The sequence below is a fragment of the Tiliqua scincoides genome, chromosome 16 (genome assembly GCF_035046505.1).
Source record: "Tiliqua scincoides isolate rTilSci1 chromosome 16, rTilSci1.hap2, whole genome shotgun sequence".
NCBI lineage: Eukaryota > Metazoa > Chordata > Lepidosauria > Squamata > Scincidae > Tiliqua > Tiliqua scincoides.
The window spans coordinates 414232-430192 of record NC_089836.1 but is presented as its reverse complement, the minus strand read 5'-3'; the positions used below and the strand labels follow the sequence as shown (position 1 = coordinate 430192).

At 51.0% G+C, this 15961-nt stretch overlaps 1 protein-coding gene across 1 annotated transcript in view; it reads right to left on the bottom strand.

The window, feature by feature from the left end:
- Positions 1-1163: 1163 nt before the first annotated feature.
- Positions 1164-15961, bottom strand: part of WHRN (whirlin) — a 30857-nt gene continuing 16059 nt past the window's right edge. Inside the window, 2 exon segments of the mRNA XM_066610858.1 lie at positions 1164-1447; positions 4461-4677. Of these exon segments, the coding sequence (XP_066466955.1) occupies positions 1164-1447; positions 4461-4677 (501 nt within the window).

The window sequence follows — 15961 nt, the reverse complement described above, 5'->3', positions numbered from 1 at the left end:
TCTGCTCCGCTGGGACTGCTGGTCAGAGGAGAACATGGAGAGCCGTTCCAGCGATTTTCAACCACTATGTTCCAAACTTTCAAGGCACACCTGCGGACCTTTCGTCGCACACTAGTTGAAAATCCCTGATGTAGAACTGGGAGGTTGACAAGATGAAACCCTGCACCAGTGACCTATTAGCTATATTTCTATGCAAAAATGAAGGGTTTTTCTATAGCTGCCCATCCCCTTCTTGGTGCACCGGTGAGGCCCTCTGACCCGAAGCAAACTTCAGTTGGAAGTTCCTCCCTCTGAACTGAACTCAGAAATAGAAGGTCTCGCATCTTCCGGTTGGACTCGCAGCCATCTCTGCTCCTGGGGGTGGAGTCTGGGGGGACTGGAGGTGGGGCATGCAACTGGCCCAGGTGCAGCCTGTGGCCCCATTTTGCAGACACTAGTAGTTGGCAACCTTCAGTCTCGAAAGACTATGGTATCGCGCTCTGAAAGGTGGTTCTGGAACAGCGTCTAGTGTGGCTGAAAAGGCCGATTCGGGAGTGACAATCCCTTCCACACTGGGAGCAAGTGCAGTCTGTCCCTGGCCTGTCTCCCTGGCTATGGGCCTTCCTTCTTTGCCTCTTGGCCTCAGACTGTTGGCCAAGTGTCTCTTCAAACTGGGAAGGCCATGTTGCACAGCCTGCCTCCAAGCGGACCGCTCAGAGGCCAGGGTTTCCAGGGTGGATTTTCTATATGTGTTCGGATTGGAGCAAAGTTACTTCTCTGAAAAAGGTTTGTCTGATTCTGGGCACAAGGCACATGTACACACAGTACGCAACTGTCACAAGTCTCAGCCACACATCCGTTTGTGCACCGAATGTCTTTCCTTTCTGACAGCCCCAAGGACAACATCCTCAATCCTGTTGCTGGCTTGGGAAGCTCACTTGTCATGGCATCAATGTGGCTTTTCTTGTCGGAAGCTGTTTGCCGCATCTCAAGCAGCTTATGCTGGGCCTGGTGGCCACACAAAGCTTTTGAGGTGGATACGAAAGAGGAAGAGACTAGATGAAGGGAGACAACCAAAGGAACACATCCGAGCGGCATCTTCAAAGCCTCTCACTCGAGCCTTGTCGGATCAATATGAAGGTGACATGAAGCAAAAGAGCGAAGGGGCTGACTGAAGTCGTCCTTCACAGAAGCGTCTGAGTCTCTCTCTCTTCCTCCTCTTTAATTCCAGCAGATGTGACATGAGGCTTTAAGAACTCCTGGAACTTCGAGTTCAGACATTCAGAAGCATCTCCATGCCCCGTGCCCAGCGATTCATGCGCGTAGGAAATGTCCAACGTGTCCCAGGCTGCGCACAGGGACAGCAGCAGGTGCAGGAAAGCAGCTGGAAAATGTGCTATTAAGTTCAGCTGAAGGAAGTTCAGCTGAAGCCCACACTGGGTTGGGCTCCCAGGGGGAGAACTCGAACCTGAACCACAGAACGCGAGAGGGGAATGACTGAGCAGGATTCATACGACTGTGTCTCTGGAGGACATCCAAGGTGGATCGTGTGGAGTACACACTGAACGAATTGTAGAAGACAAGATGTGGAGCGGATCTCGGAGGTCATCCAGCCCAACCTTTGCTCAGTTCATGCAACTTCAGCATCCCTCCTAGAGCCCGTAACTGCATGAGGCAGTGTTTTGCCAGATTCCGGTCACTTAGACAACTCATGCCTACTTCAAGCTAATTAGCTTCCCTGGGTTCTCCAACAATGGCCCTAGTCCTGCACCGCTGGACCCTACCACCAGGGTAGCTCGCCTGTTCAACCTGAAGAGGTCCTCCTTCTTCCCTCTCCTGCCACCACAGCAACACCTTGGTCCTCAGCCAGTCTTGGGCCTGGCAGCCACACACCAGTCTCCAGTAGCCTCTGTTTCAGTAGTCCCCATTCCAGCAACCCTCAGAAGTCCATTTGCCTATCTGTCTGTCTTTCTGTCTGTCTGTCTGTCTGTCTGTCAGTCAGGCATTGGTCAATCAGCAGGTCACAAGTCAATCAACCAGTCCATTAGTTCCTCGGCCCATTAATCCACCAGTTTAGTTCTGTTTTCTCCAAGCTCCTTCCTTCTATACTCCACACCCTTTTCCTTCCTGCAGTTGCTGCTTTTAACTCTGAGGGCCTTTTTGCCTCCAACTGTGCAGCACACTCACTGCAATCTAAGGCCCTGCTGTTATCCTTGCGCTGTCTGCAGCGCCACTACTGACACCACACCATATCTCCTCAAGGGATCTTTCGCTTTTCCATCACAGGCGGTGTGTTCCAGTGCTGGACAGCCCTTAGAGTGAGGACGTTTTTCCTCCTGTCTAGCCTCTCAGTCAACTTCCCTGTACTTTCAACCCGCTGATTCTAGTCCTGCCTTCAGGAGCCACAGAGAGCAAGTGCTTCCACATGGAAAACCTTCAGATGCTTAAAGGCGATGATTGCATCTCTCCTTCGACTCCTCTTCTCCAGGCTACACACGCCACGTTCCTTTAACGGTTCCAAATATCTGCTTTCCGGGTGCTTCCTGGCAGAGCTGTTTGGAGAATCAACGTGCTGATCTAATACCACCATATTACAGCTGTGTCAGGGATTCCTGGGGTGGGGCCGACAGTGCTGGCTGCCTCCTCCTCCTCCCTGGGCTTCCCTGCTTCTGCTCCACATGTTTATACAACAATGAAACAAGCCAGAAGTCAGCCAGAAGGACACTTAGTCTGGGTGTTACGTGGAACTGGAGTCAGTCTGTTCTGTTCCACCTGCCTTGGCTAGCGGAAGAAAAACGTCCAAGGCAATGCTGGAAGGGCTGTTTGCCAACCAGAGGCAGAAATGTTTCTGCCAGAATCCAGGCAAAAAGGCGGAGAACATGAGACATAACAAGAGCTCTGCTGATCAGGCCCATCTAGTCCAGCACGCTGTTTCCCCACAGTGGCCTCTGGGATGCCCCAAGCAGGAGAGGAAGGCATCATTCTCTCCCACCACGCCACACTGGGGAGTGGGAAAAGCAGAGGCTGGAATGGCATTGGGGAAGGGGGCAGCATTTGGCAGGCTGGCTTAGGTTGGCCCCGATCATAGTTAAGGCAACTTCAGATCATGGGTTCAGGGTGTGATTAAATTCTGGTTTGTCTGCTTGAATAAACAATGGCTAGTTGAGGACTCTGCTTGGGACAATAAACCAAACCACAGTCACGTGAAATAAATCATTACTCTGTGTGACAGTCGAACTCTGAACTGGCCCCGTGTATTTTCTTGGGCTCCAAGATTCCCTGCTTAGTTTCTGGTATGAGTCACCGGAACAGATCCATTTTGCAGGCAGAATGAGGAGGCTTGACGGCTTCTTCAGCCATAAAAACAGGACTGCAACGGAAGGAAATATCTCCTGACATTTATGAAACCTCTACTCAAGATTTACCAAGCCATTTAAAGCAAACAAATCAGGAGAGGCTCAGTCATGACTAAAATGCTGGGTGGAGGGAGACAGAGGGGGAGGGAAACATCACCCTCAATTTCCTATCATGTGAAAAGGAAGATGAAATGATCATCAGCGTCCCACTGAAATTCAATTCATCCTCGCAAAGGATCTCTGCACTGGGCGCCAACTGCCAAGGAAGGATTCACATTTCAAGACAGCCTTGATCGAGCTGCAACTCGAAGGCTGCTGTTGCAGAGTTCAAGGCACCGGGAATCACAGAATCAAAGAGTTGGAAGGCGCCTACAAGGTCATCTAGACCAACCCCCTGCCTGTAGCAGGAAATCCTCTTAGAGCTTCTCCAGCAGGTGCTTGTTGAGCCTCTGCTTGAAGTTCTCCAGTGAGGGAGAGCCCACCGCCTCCCTCGGCAATCTGTTCCACTGCAGGAATGTCTCCCTGATGTCCAGCCAGAATCTCCTCACTTGCAATTTGTACCACAGGAACTCATTCTATTTCAGAGGCAGCTGAGACCCGAAGTGTCCCTTCCTCCATATGACAGCCTTTCAGGTACCTTCTCCTCTCCAGGCTGAACATACCGAGTCATCTTTCCTCCTAGGGCTTGTTCTCCAGCCCTCCAATCACCCTCATTGCTCTCCTCTGAACCTGTTCCAGTTTGGCTGCATCTTTCCTAAAGGGAGGTGCCCAGATTTGGACACAGTTCCCCAGGTGAGGTCTAGCCTGTGCAGAGTAAAGCAGAACCACAACTTCTCGTGACTCGGAAGCGACGGTTCTCCTAACACAGGCTAAAATTGCATTCACCTTCTTTGCAGCTGCACCGCACTGCCGACTCGTGATCCTCTTGTGATCCGCTGCAAAAGGAGAGGTGCCGGCCTGCGCTGTAATCCCAACCAAAGGAAAACTTAGAGGGGAACAGAACTCGCTTCATAATTTTCACGAGCAACACGAGCCAAGCCAATCTGGGTTCTTAACCAGGCAACTACAGATTCCAGTGGCATCGCTGGTGAAGCGTCCGGCCCACCTCCCACTTTCCCTCCTCACCTTTTTCTCAGTCCCCTTCCTGCAGAAGCTGGAGGTGGCTCCTTTTCTCGCCTTCCTTGCACAGCGAGCTGCTCTGATGCTGGGGCAAGCCTGTGGGCGGGGAGATGCTCCGTCCCTGGGGGTCCACCCAGGTGTAGATGTGATTGGTGACATAACCGCCCGGAATGCGCCCCACGGAGTGGACGGAAAGGTTCAGCTTCTTAGAGCCCTTCAGCACCTTCGGACAGTAAGAAAGACATTTGCGTTAGCTGACAAGGTTACCCTTGGGATGCGAGCACTTCAATACAGGCCACAGCAATGCAGCTAAGAGAATGCATTGGGCATACACAACATGCTAGGAACAGTCCCTGGTAGTGGTGTAAGTGGTGCAAGTGTTTATCAGGACATGGTTTGCAGCCATTCTCTGCTAATTATTACTAATTATGATGATTCAGAATGTCTAAATACCTTTCACACAATACGTATTCTTTGCAATACCAGAAATTCACAAACTGTTTACACAGCAACATAATGAAAGGTTGCTTGTCCAAAGGTGCTCATGAGACACAAGGGAGAACCCAGGAAAGGTCACTAGGAAGGACAGAATCAGAGAGCTGGAGGGGGGCCCACAAGGTCATCTAGTCAGCCTGTAGCAGGCAATCCTCCTAGAGCAGGGGTGCCCAAACCCCAGCCTGGGGCCACTTGCGGCCCTTGAGGCCTCTCAAAGCGGCCCTCAGGGAGCACCCAGTCTCCAATGAGTCTCTGGCCCTCTGGAGACTTGCTGGAGCCCACACTGGCCTGACACAACTGCTCTCAGAGTGAGGGCGACTGTTTGACCTCTCGATGAGCTGGGGGATGAGGGCTCCCTCCACTGCTTGCTGTTTCAGGTCTGTGATGCAGTAGCGGCAGCAAAAGAAAGGCCAGCCTTGCTTTGTGCAAGGCCTTTTATAGGCCTTGAGCTATTGCAAGACCTTCATTCATTCATATAAGTTCCATCTCTAATATATTCATTTATGTAAACTTATGTAAATTTATTCAAATTTTAAATGTAAATTAATTCTTTTTTTTTCCCAGGCCCCCAACAGAGTGTTAGAGAGACGATGTGGCCCTCCTGCCAAAAACTTTGGACACCCCTGTTCTAGAGCATCTCCAGCAGGTGTCTGTGGAGCCCCTGCTTGAAGATCTCCAGTGAGGAAGAAACCACTGCCACCTTGGTGATGCTCGTACATCTCCTTGTATAAATAGTGGTGGACATATTCCCTGGAAGTTGAGGGTTGCACAAAACAGAGCTATTGGAGAGGGTGTAATGGATACCCTCCATGCAAGAAACAGATTGGCCCAGAAAGCATCACTTCCACTGAAGCCAAGTGACCAAAGATATGCCTGCCCGCACTTTAAGAAGCGCCTCTTTACCCATTTAGACTAGGCAGACAAAGACAACATTAAACCACGATCTGTTTGAATGTGAACCTAAGATGACCAGAGTCTGTATTCCCAGTTGTGTCTGAACACTGAGGAGACCTCTCTCTTGCACAAAGACCCCTTGGGTGTGCAAGGAGGCAAGGGAAGAAGAAGACAGATCACGTGATCTCAGAACTACCAAGGTTTGTTTTCCCAACTCAGTACAAACTGCAGTTTATTAGCTGGTCAGAACCGGGCCACATAATATTTATATCCTGGTTTTCAACAAAGCGGTTTACACAGCAAAATGAATCAATCATCACCTCCCCCTAAAGGCTTGATAATCGTTCAAAGAGACACTAGTAACAGCCACTGGAATAGACAACATGCTGAGGTGAAGAAGGACTGTTGCTCTCCCCCTGCTAGAAGAAGCGCATCACTTTGAAACGTACCTCTTTGCCCAACTAGCAGGGGTACATCATTGCCAAACCAGGGTTTGAGCAAGTCCAAGCTATGGTCAAGCATCCAAATGTATATGGCAAACTATGGTTGAGAGCTGCTTCTTTTGCTTGTCATCTGCTCAGGACTTGGCTGCATGAGTCCAATCCCATCTCCCTAGTGCTGCAGCCTCCCAGAGTTGGAGCATCTGCCTACAGTGACGGTCTGTGAATCTGAATTCAGATGACTGCAGCCAACCTGGGCTCCAACCCTCTTGCTTCTTAGATTATATACCTTTCTCAGAACTTCATCACCTCTATGGAGAACTCGTGCAAGGAAAGCGCCCTACAGGCAGACCACAGCTGCGATACAAGGACATCTGCAAGAGGGATCTGAAGGCCTTAGGAATGGACCTCAACAAGTGGGAAACCCTGGCCTCTGAGCGGCCCGCTTGGAGGCAGGCTGTGCAGCATGGCCTTTCCCAGTTTGAAGAGACACTTGGCCAACAGACTGAGGCTGAGAGGCAAAGAAGGAAGGCCCATAGCCAGGGAGACAGACCAGGAACAGACTGCACTTGCTCCCAGTGTGGAAGGGATTGTCACTCCCGAATTGGCCTTTTCAGCCACACTAGACGCTGTTCCAGAACCACCTTTCAGAGTGCGATACCAGAGTCTTTCGAGACTGAAGGTTGCCAACAACACCATCCACTGTGTGGCATCCAAAATAATGATTAAAAAAGCCCAACACCCTCCCCACCTTGTTCCAGCGGAGACATTGCTGAGCTCCAGCCTGGACTGCTCTCTGAATGCCCTTCTTCCTTTCCGACTTTTGCTTCAATGAGCAGATGTTCAGTTTCAGCAGAAGAAAATTAACATGAGGTGATGGATCCCTGGAGACTGTCCCAACAGATGGTCACAGGTCAACTTGGGCTAATGGGCATGGAGAAGTTTGGAAGCAGATGCGAAGCAGAATAAAATCTGCCTATTTCGCACAGCAGCATGTGTGGCTTGAGAGTGGAGGGGAGTTTAGTCCTAGAATATCTTTACCCAAACCGGTCTCCGTTCTGAACTCCTCTCATCATCTGATCAGAATAAAAATGGCTAGCAGCAATGGCAGATAAAGCCAAACAGGCTCCTGCCTGCTCCGTGGGCCAGCTGGCTCGGAGAGCTGCAGCACCAGAACTGGCCATCCCAAGCGTGCAGTTCAGTGCAGTGGAAATCAATTTATCATTCCTTCAGCTTGGGCAGCAACCTGTGGCACTAATACAGAGGTATTTTACAATACGGCAAGTCATATTTGGCCCTGCTATCGAGTGCTGTCCCTGGCGTTAGAGCCAGGGGCCATGTGGAACTAGGCGCAAGGCACCCCACGGTGTTCCAGAGTACTCGGAAAGCCTTTGGAGTCCCCGGAGGGCCCTTTAAGCTGTAATTCCAGTTCTTTGAGCACTCCAGGATGTCACACAAGGCACCTGAGCGCCCAGGTAAGCGAGGAAGCGGGCACCAGCCAGGGGGGTGCACTGGACGTGATGTTGCCCAGGGTTGCCACTGCTGCCATCATGGTGACTAAAGGCTGTACAGCTGTCTGAAAGAGGCACAGTTTGGAGAAAGGGGGGGCAGAAGGAAGCCCAACAGAAGGGCAGGCTGTCCAGTGAGTGAGACGCCGGAGCCATTCTACCAGAGTCCTTGAATCCAGACCTCTGGTTTCTTACCTCATATTCAACAGGACAAAGTTCCAAACAACACAGTCCTGGAACGAGCTGGAATCCCTAGCATGTATGCACTGCTGAAACAGAGACGCCTGCATTGGCTCGGTCATGTCGTGAGAATGGATGGTGGCCGGATCCCAAAGGGTCTCCTCTATGGAGAACTCGTGCAAGGAAAGCGCCCTACAGGTAGACCACACCTGCGATACAAGGACATCTGCAAGAGGGATCTGAAGGCCTTAGGAGTGGACCTCAACAGGTGGGAAACCCTGGCCTCTGAGCGGCCCGCTTGGAGGCAGGCTGTGCAGCATGGCCTTTCCCAGTTTGAAGAGACACTTTGCCAACAGTCTGAGGCAAAGAAGGAAGGCCCACAGCCAGGGAAACAGACTACACTTACTCCCATTGTGGAAGGGATTGTCACTGCCAAATTGGCCTTTTCAGCCACACTAGATGCTGTTCCAGAACCAACATCCAGAGCGCGATACCAGAGTCTTCCGAGACTGAAGATTGTCAACTTAACTTAAAATTCAACAGGGTGAGTTTTTGGGTGGATGTGGTGGGTGGGGGATGCAGATCTCCAATTATTTCTTCATTAAGAGAAGTGCTTTTATCCCAGATGCCCCTTCCTGTGGGGAAGCTGCCTGAGTGGCTGTGTTGTGTCAGTCAACAGAACACTTAACCAGGAGCTGAAATGCAGGGCCATCATTTCTGAGTCAATGGTCCTTGTCTGCCTAAGAACAAAGCACTGAAGAGCAGAATGAGATGTTCCCATGAAAAGGGGCTTGGAACCACCTTGTATTTCTGAGCATGTCCCTTTTGGGAGAGTTTGCACAGCTCTGGTTTGCACACAAAACCCCACTCTCCTTGGGAAAGCATCTGAACCATCTTCAGGATGGGGGTTTCTGCCTTTAGCAGATGCAATACAAACCTTTGCTTTTCCCGAGCGACGGGTACAAACAGCAAGAGAAGAGATCCTGGTTAGGAAGAAATTCTTGTCCGTCAGGGTGGTCCAGCAGTGCACCAGATTGTCAAGGGAGATGGTCACTCACTGCAGATCTTCAAGAAGATGCTGGAGAAGCCCCTGCTAGATAAGCTCTAGGAGGATTTCCAACTGCAGGCAGGGGGTTGGACTAGACGGCCTTGTGGGGACCCTTCAACTCCATGATCCTGTGATTTTTGTGCCTGTGTGCTCGGATTGGTGAGTGAGGGACAACTGGCAGGAGTAAGGAGTGTGGCTGGTGTAAGAAAGAGGATATGCGACCAACTCAAGGCTGTTTGATTGACCTGCATATTACGGTGTGGCAAGGCCAGGGAGGAGAAACGTGACGCGAGGCTGCCATTTTCACTGGCAGCCCCACATTTGCAATCTGATGTCACTCCCTTCCACAATCTCCATTCTAGAGATGAAGGAAAGCCTTGCTGGAACCAGTTCCTACCTCCCCCCACCAGAGACCCTCCCTTGTCGGACTTTGTTTCAGTCCGCTTCGGTTCCTGTTCATTATAACTTAATGCTGGCAGCTGGGGAATGGCCTGGAGTGACAGGAGGGGGTCCCTCTTTTCACCTGTCAGGGCAGAAGGACAACAGAAAACCGGAGAAATTTGCAGGTCATTTTCTTAGCCAGCAACCAGCGTCCATCAGAGCCAGAGAGAAAAATGGCCAAAGCAGAAGGTCACGGCAGCAGCATAAATTCATGCTCAGGTCCAGAGCTTCTCTGGTTATTGGAGAGCTGCCTCTGAAAGCTGCAGTCCTTTTACACACACACATCCACAAGCTGGCCTCCTCTCTTTTATTTTGCTTTTGCTAACAGCAAAAAGATGCCCAATGGATTTAATAGGGCAATTTCCTGCTAGCGGCATGGGTAATGGAGCAAATCCTTTAACTCTTCGGAATTGAGCAGGGAGGGACACGAAGCTGTCACTCAGATCTGAGTCAATGTGCCTTCCGAGTTTCTGTGGATGAGCCAATCATGTGAATTGGCCTGGATTTCCATAGGAGTTAAAGCAAAACAAGCATATAGTGTCTGTGTGTGTGTGTGTGTGTGAGTGAGAGAGAGCATGCCAGCCGACCTTTAAGGCAAACTGAAGCAGTTGCCTCAGGTAGCAGGTTGGTGAAGGGTGCCCATCTCTAATTGCTTCCTTTCACTCCCTGGAATGCAAAAACAAGAGGGGGTCAGAGAGGAACTGCAGAGGGAAAGAAAGTGATCAGCCCCTGTGTGTGAACTACCTGTGGAAAAAGGTGGAGCCCTTATGGACAATTTTAAGGGAAGAATTTCAGAGATGGCTGCACCTCCTGCCAAGCCAATGTCTCCCTGCATGCAGAAAAGTAGCATACTTGAGAGATAGGTTCTAAATCTGCCTGCTTCTTCATGTGCTACTTCTCTCCATTCAGGGTGGGTGCTCTCTCTCTCTCTCTCTCTCTCTCTCTCTCTCTCTCTCTCTCTGTGTGTGTTTCATGCAGGGCATTTAAAAAAATGCAGTTTTCCCTGAAGCAATGCAGTCCCTTAAAGCCTGGAGCCCTGCTGTTTGGTTGACATTGAAGACCATCCACTCAGTCGGTTCTGGAAACAGACCAAAGGCACCCATGTGTGATACAAGATGCTGAGTTGAGAGAGAGAGAGAGAGAGAGAGAGAGAGACCACAGCACATGACTCCCTGCAGAAACCATCAAGGAACACAAAGTGTGACCTTAATGCAGCTCAGCTCTGCAAGTGAGCTGGGGGAAAGGCTGCAAATGGAGCACACATGAATGAATGGGCACTATCTTGGGAGGACTTCCTTCCAGTGACTCACAGTTTTTTTTGAAGCAGTTCTCCCCCTGGTCACCATCTCTCACCCACCCTGACAGTCTTGGTTTTCCCTCCAATGACTGGTGTTTGTTACTCTTTCAAAGTGCCCGATTCCTGACTGAATTTTTGTGCATGGAATAAGGCTTTGAAAACCGTCTGCTTTGTTTCTCGAAGAAGCTCAAAAGCAACCATCAAACCTTCCCAAGGGGCTGCTTCCGGTGCGCCACCACTCTACGTTCACCCATCATAACCATGGTCACTGGGATGGTAGATGAGAGTCCCCGGGATGTGCAATTAGAGGCCAGAGCCAACGGCCAGGAAGCGGAGCGATTTCATCAAGCCGATCGATTCCTCTCAAATGCAATCTTTTAATTATCTGTCATCCGCCATGATTTAAGTAAATGGTCTCATTAGAGCAAAGAAAGGAAAGGTTGGAAGCGGGGAATAAGAGGGGGATGTGCATTTAAAATAGCATTTTCTTTTTTGCCTCTTAACTGGGTTGAGTCATAAATATAAATAGACTGACAGAGAACAGCTCGGGGCTCTATTAAATGGATTTGCAATGTAGGGTTTTATTTGCGGGGATCAATGACCCTGACATGTGTCATCCCTCATGCAAATCCGTTTAGGCCAATCACTCCTCTGGCTTGCAGGTGTCGGGCGATATTGGCAGGACCTGACCCAGTGCTGTAACTAGTTGTTTATGGCGACACCCAGGGCAGGCTCTCCATTGCACACTCCGTCTCCTGGGGAGTAAAAGTGTTGTATGGATGCTCCTCAAGGTTCTTACTGCTTTGGCAAGCTTAGCATTTGTATGGCACGTTTGAGAATGCCCACTGCAACATCATAAGCCGTACCACCTGAAGGTAAGACAGAACTTGTAGGGGAGAGCGCAGCGCCCTCTGAAGTTTCGCTTGTGGGGACCTGCAGGAGAGCTTTCACGGTGACTGCTATTTGTCCTGTGGAATTCCCTGTCACATGAGCCGAGCCTGGCACCACCTCTGCTGGTCTTCCAATGGGAAGAGGACTGGAGTGCTTTTGGCTTCCTCCTCCTCTCCCACCCACAGATCCTAAGCAGATAGACCCAAAGGACCGTGTGCCTTTCATAACAGCAGCTGATCCAACTTCCTTCTGTTTCCTTTTGCTATTGAAAAGTTTCCCCCTCCTCTGGAAACAAAGAGGAGAGTCTCTTTCCTTTTTCCCTCTCCCCAGTAAGGCTGCAGATGTCATAAATCAATGCCATTAATCACTAGTTGTTTTCAGGCGGCCTGACGAACTCCCCAGTGTTCACAAGGAGCCGGCCCACTCACTCCTTCGCGCTCTTAATGAAATGAGCAATCTAGCCCAATTCATTTGGTCGGTGGCGGGGATGGAAGGAGACTGAACTACAGCTCAGCCCTCGCCTCGGATCGGCAGAGCCACAATGGAAGCTGGAGCGCCACCAGCTCTCCGAACGGGGCACACCAAGAGCATTCACTGAACGAGGCCTCCCCTCCAGGTGCCGCATTTTGAAACAACAAAGAACACTGGAATGAATGGAGGGAAGGTGTTTGTGTTGTGGGAGTCCACAGCAGCCCTTATAAAGAAGGCCATTGGCTGATCAGCAGAGACAGAAGTCAAGCCTCCACAGGGAACTAAGCCTGTGCATGTGTTAGCATGGGCAGTGGCATCACTGGGGGGGGGCTGCAGTGGGTCACACACACAGGGGGGTGACACCACTACTGGCATTCTGATACTTTCAAATAATACCATCATGTTACATATCTTTCAACGTGGAATTTCATGCAGAATGCGACAAGACAAGCCACACTGAAATGTCTCTATTCTGCCGAAAGTTATAGCAAAAAAACCACGTTGGGGGAGGGAAATGGGGCAGGGAAATGGGGCGTCACCACACCCACCGTCCAGGGCATTTCCCTGCCCACTGCATGGGAGGAGGTCTACCATGGGGGTGGTGCGCTGGCCTCCCACACCGGGTGACACAAACTCTAGTGCCACCACTGAGCACGGATCAGACGTCACGCCATCTGCATCTGGGACCCGATTGTCAGTACAAGGGGTCAGCCGGAGATGGCAGCCACCTTTCCTCTTTTGTTCTCTTTAGGCTTTGCCATCACAGTCTCTGTCTGTCTGACCAACAATTAAACTATTTTATTGTTCTTCAGCGTCAAACAGGGTCAAGTACAGAAAACGGCTCCAACGGTTAACACTCCCCTGTGTGAATTTTCTCACCTCTTCCAATAGCAGCTACTGCCCCCCCCCAGCTCCCCAAGAGCTACGCTTGAGAGTCACGGGTATACACATGTATACACATCTCTCTCTGGAGATACACAGGATGTCGCAGGGCAGGACTGCCGGAGTGGGCAGGAATGGGTGAAAATGCATGAATGCAAGTCATTAAAATGATCGTGAATAAACGCATTTTGAAAATGCCACAAAGGGTGTTTACACAGCAAAACAAGAAAATAAATGAATGCTTTCGGGGTGGGGCGGGGAGAATAGTCACAACCTTTCAAAGGCACAAAAGAGGCACCAGACACACTGGAAATGGGCCTGTGCTGGGATGAATAATGAGCTGCTCTCCCCCAGCTGAGCAGAGGACACCCACCATTTAAAAGGTACCCCTTAGCCCAGTTAAGCAGAAGTTTACAGGCACAGCACTGCAAAGTACAAACAGGCAGGTCCCTGACCCAAGGAATGTACAATCTTAAAAAGAGTTCCCTCCCACTTCCCTCCCACAGCAGCAGAATGGGAGGCCACCCAATGAAACTGATTGGTGGGAGATTCTGGACAGACGAAAGGCGGGACTTCGTCACAGAGGACATGACAGTATTTGCCTGTGGCACTCACTGCCAGAAGGTGTGGGGACGGGTGCCAGCCTGGATGACTTGAAAACCGAACTGACACATTCCAGGAGAAGGAGTGGCTGCCAGTCCCGGTGGCTGTGTGCAGAGCTGGCCCAAGACCTCCTGGCACCCACGGTGGCCTGCCAAGTGCTGCCCCCGTTACTGGATGATGCGCCAGCCTCTGCTCCTCCCACTCGCCAATGTTGGTGCTCACGACTCCCCTCCCCTCCACATTTCCTCTCCCTCATCCAATCCAGGGAGTGGGAGGAGAAGCAGAGGAGGCAAGTGAGCAGGCAGAGATTGGTGCCCTGCCCCGACCTGCTACAATGCAAAGGCTTCACTTGGCCAGAAGGACGGGCCCCGGCAATGCACCACGTCCAGCAGTCAGCAGCAGAAGGCCTCTGAATCCCAGCTGCGGGGGTGGCACAGTGGGAGATGATGCCTTTCTCTCCTGCTTGTGTGCATCCCAGAGGCCACAGGCTGACCACCGTGGGGGAAACAGGGTGCTGGTCTAGATGGGCCTGATCCAGCCAGGCTCTTCGTAGGTTCTCATGTTCTCTGCCTTTTTGCCTAGATTCTGCATCTGGTTGGCAAACAGCCCTTCCTGCATCGCCTTGGGGCATTTTTCTTCCACTAGCCAAGGCAGGTGAAACATAACAGACTGGACCAGCTCATTGCTCTGCTCTCTGGGTCCAATCAAGTGGAGAAGGTTGGTTGGCAACTTTCAGTCTCGAAACACAACGGTATAAGCCTACAGCACCCAGTATTCCCAGGCGGTCTCCCATCCAAGTTCTAACCAGGCCTGACCCTGCTTAGCTTCCCAGATCATGGTATAAGCCTACAGCACCCGGTATTCCCAGGCGGTCTCCCATCCAAGTACTAACCAGGCCTGACCCTGCTTAGCTTCCAAGATCATGGTATAAGCCTACAGCACCCGGGATTCCCAGTACTTCCCATCCAAGTACTAACCAGGCCTGACCCTGCTTAGCTTCCGAGATCATGGTAGAAGCCTACAGCACCCGGTATTCCCAGGCGGTCTCCCATCCAAGTACTAACCAGGCCTGACCCTGCTTAGCTTCCGAGATCATGGTATAAGCCTGCAGCACCCGGTATTCCCAGGCGGTCTCCCATCCAAGTACTAACCAGGCCTGACCCTGCTTAGCTTCCGAGATCAGTCAAGAAAAAAGGAACAAATCCTACAGGACCCCATCTGGACTTGGCTTCAAGAAGAGAATGCAAGGGGCGGGTAATATTCAATTGGTTCATTGGCCAAGCATTGGCCAAGTTCATTGGCCGATTCACTCCCGAATCGGCCTTTTCAGCCACACTAGACGCTGTTCCAGAACCACCTTTCAGAGCGCGATACCAGTCTCTCGAGACTGAAGGTTGCCAACTAGTACATTGGCCAAGCAGGGAAAGCAATGAATTGCAGGGTGATCCAGGCGTGTCAAATGCTACCCCACCCTTACCCGATGATGTGCCGGCCTCTTCTCCTCCCACCCCTCAATGTTCTAGCTCAGCACTCCCCTTCGCCTTCCCTTCTCCCTTTTCGAATCCAGGAAGAGAAAAAAGGACGAAGACCAGTGGAAGCAAGTTGGCAAACCAAGATGGACATCCTGCCGCCCCCCCCCCACCAAACTGCTCCCTGAAGCAACAGCTTCACTTGGCCTCATGGATGGGCCGGCCCTGCCCCTGGACAAAGAGGCTCTTCAAGCCTCTTGTAAATTGCAGATCACGGCCGCCCGTTTCTGAAAAGGTCACTCCAGCTAGCAGCCAAGCGCAGAGAACATTAAAATAATTACTCGGGGATTTGATTTCAAAAGAGGAAAAAGCATTTAAGAAAAGATGCCTACTTGGTGCAACCGAAGTGCGAGCTGAACCTTCCAGAAGAACATTGTGGAGCGAATGTGCCACAGGAGGGAGAAGGAAAGAAAGAAAGGAACAAGCCCCAAGGAACATATTTCAGCTTCCAGCAACCGGAGCCTGGCAAGGCAAACAGCGGAGAGCCACAGAAAGGAGGGAATATAAACCTCTTAGACCAAGAACCTTCCAGGGCTTTGCCTCTGTTTTCGCTTTGTGTTTTCTGGTCCCAGTTTGTTCCACTAGAGCAGTGATTTTCAAACTTTTCCATCTCACGGCACACTGACAAGGCACTAAAATGGTCAAGGCACGCCACCAGGTTTTGGACAATTGACAAGGCACACCATGCTGCCAGTGCACCATGCTGCACACCTCAGGCCTTGCTGAGGGAGAGTCAGCATGGCTTCTGTAAGGGTAAGTCTTGCCTCACCAACCTTATAGAATTCTTTGAAAAGGTCAACAGGCATGTGGATGCGGGAGAACCCGTGG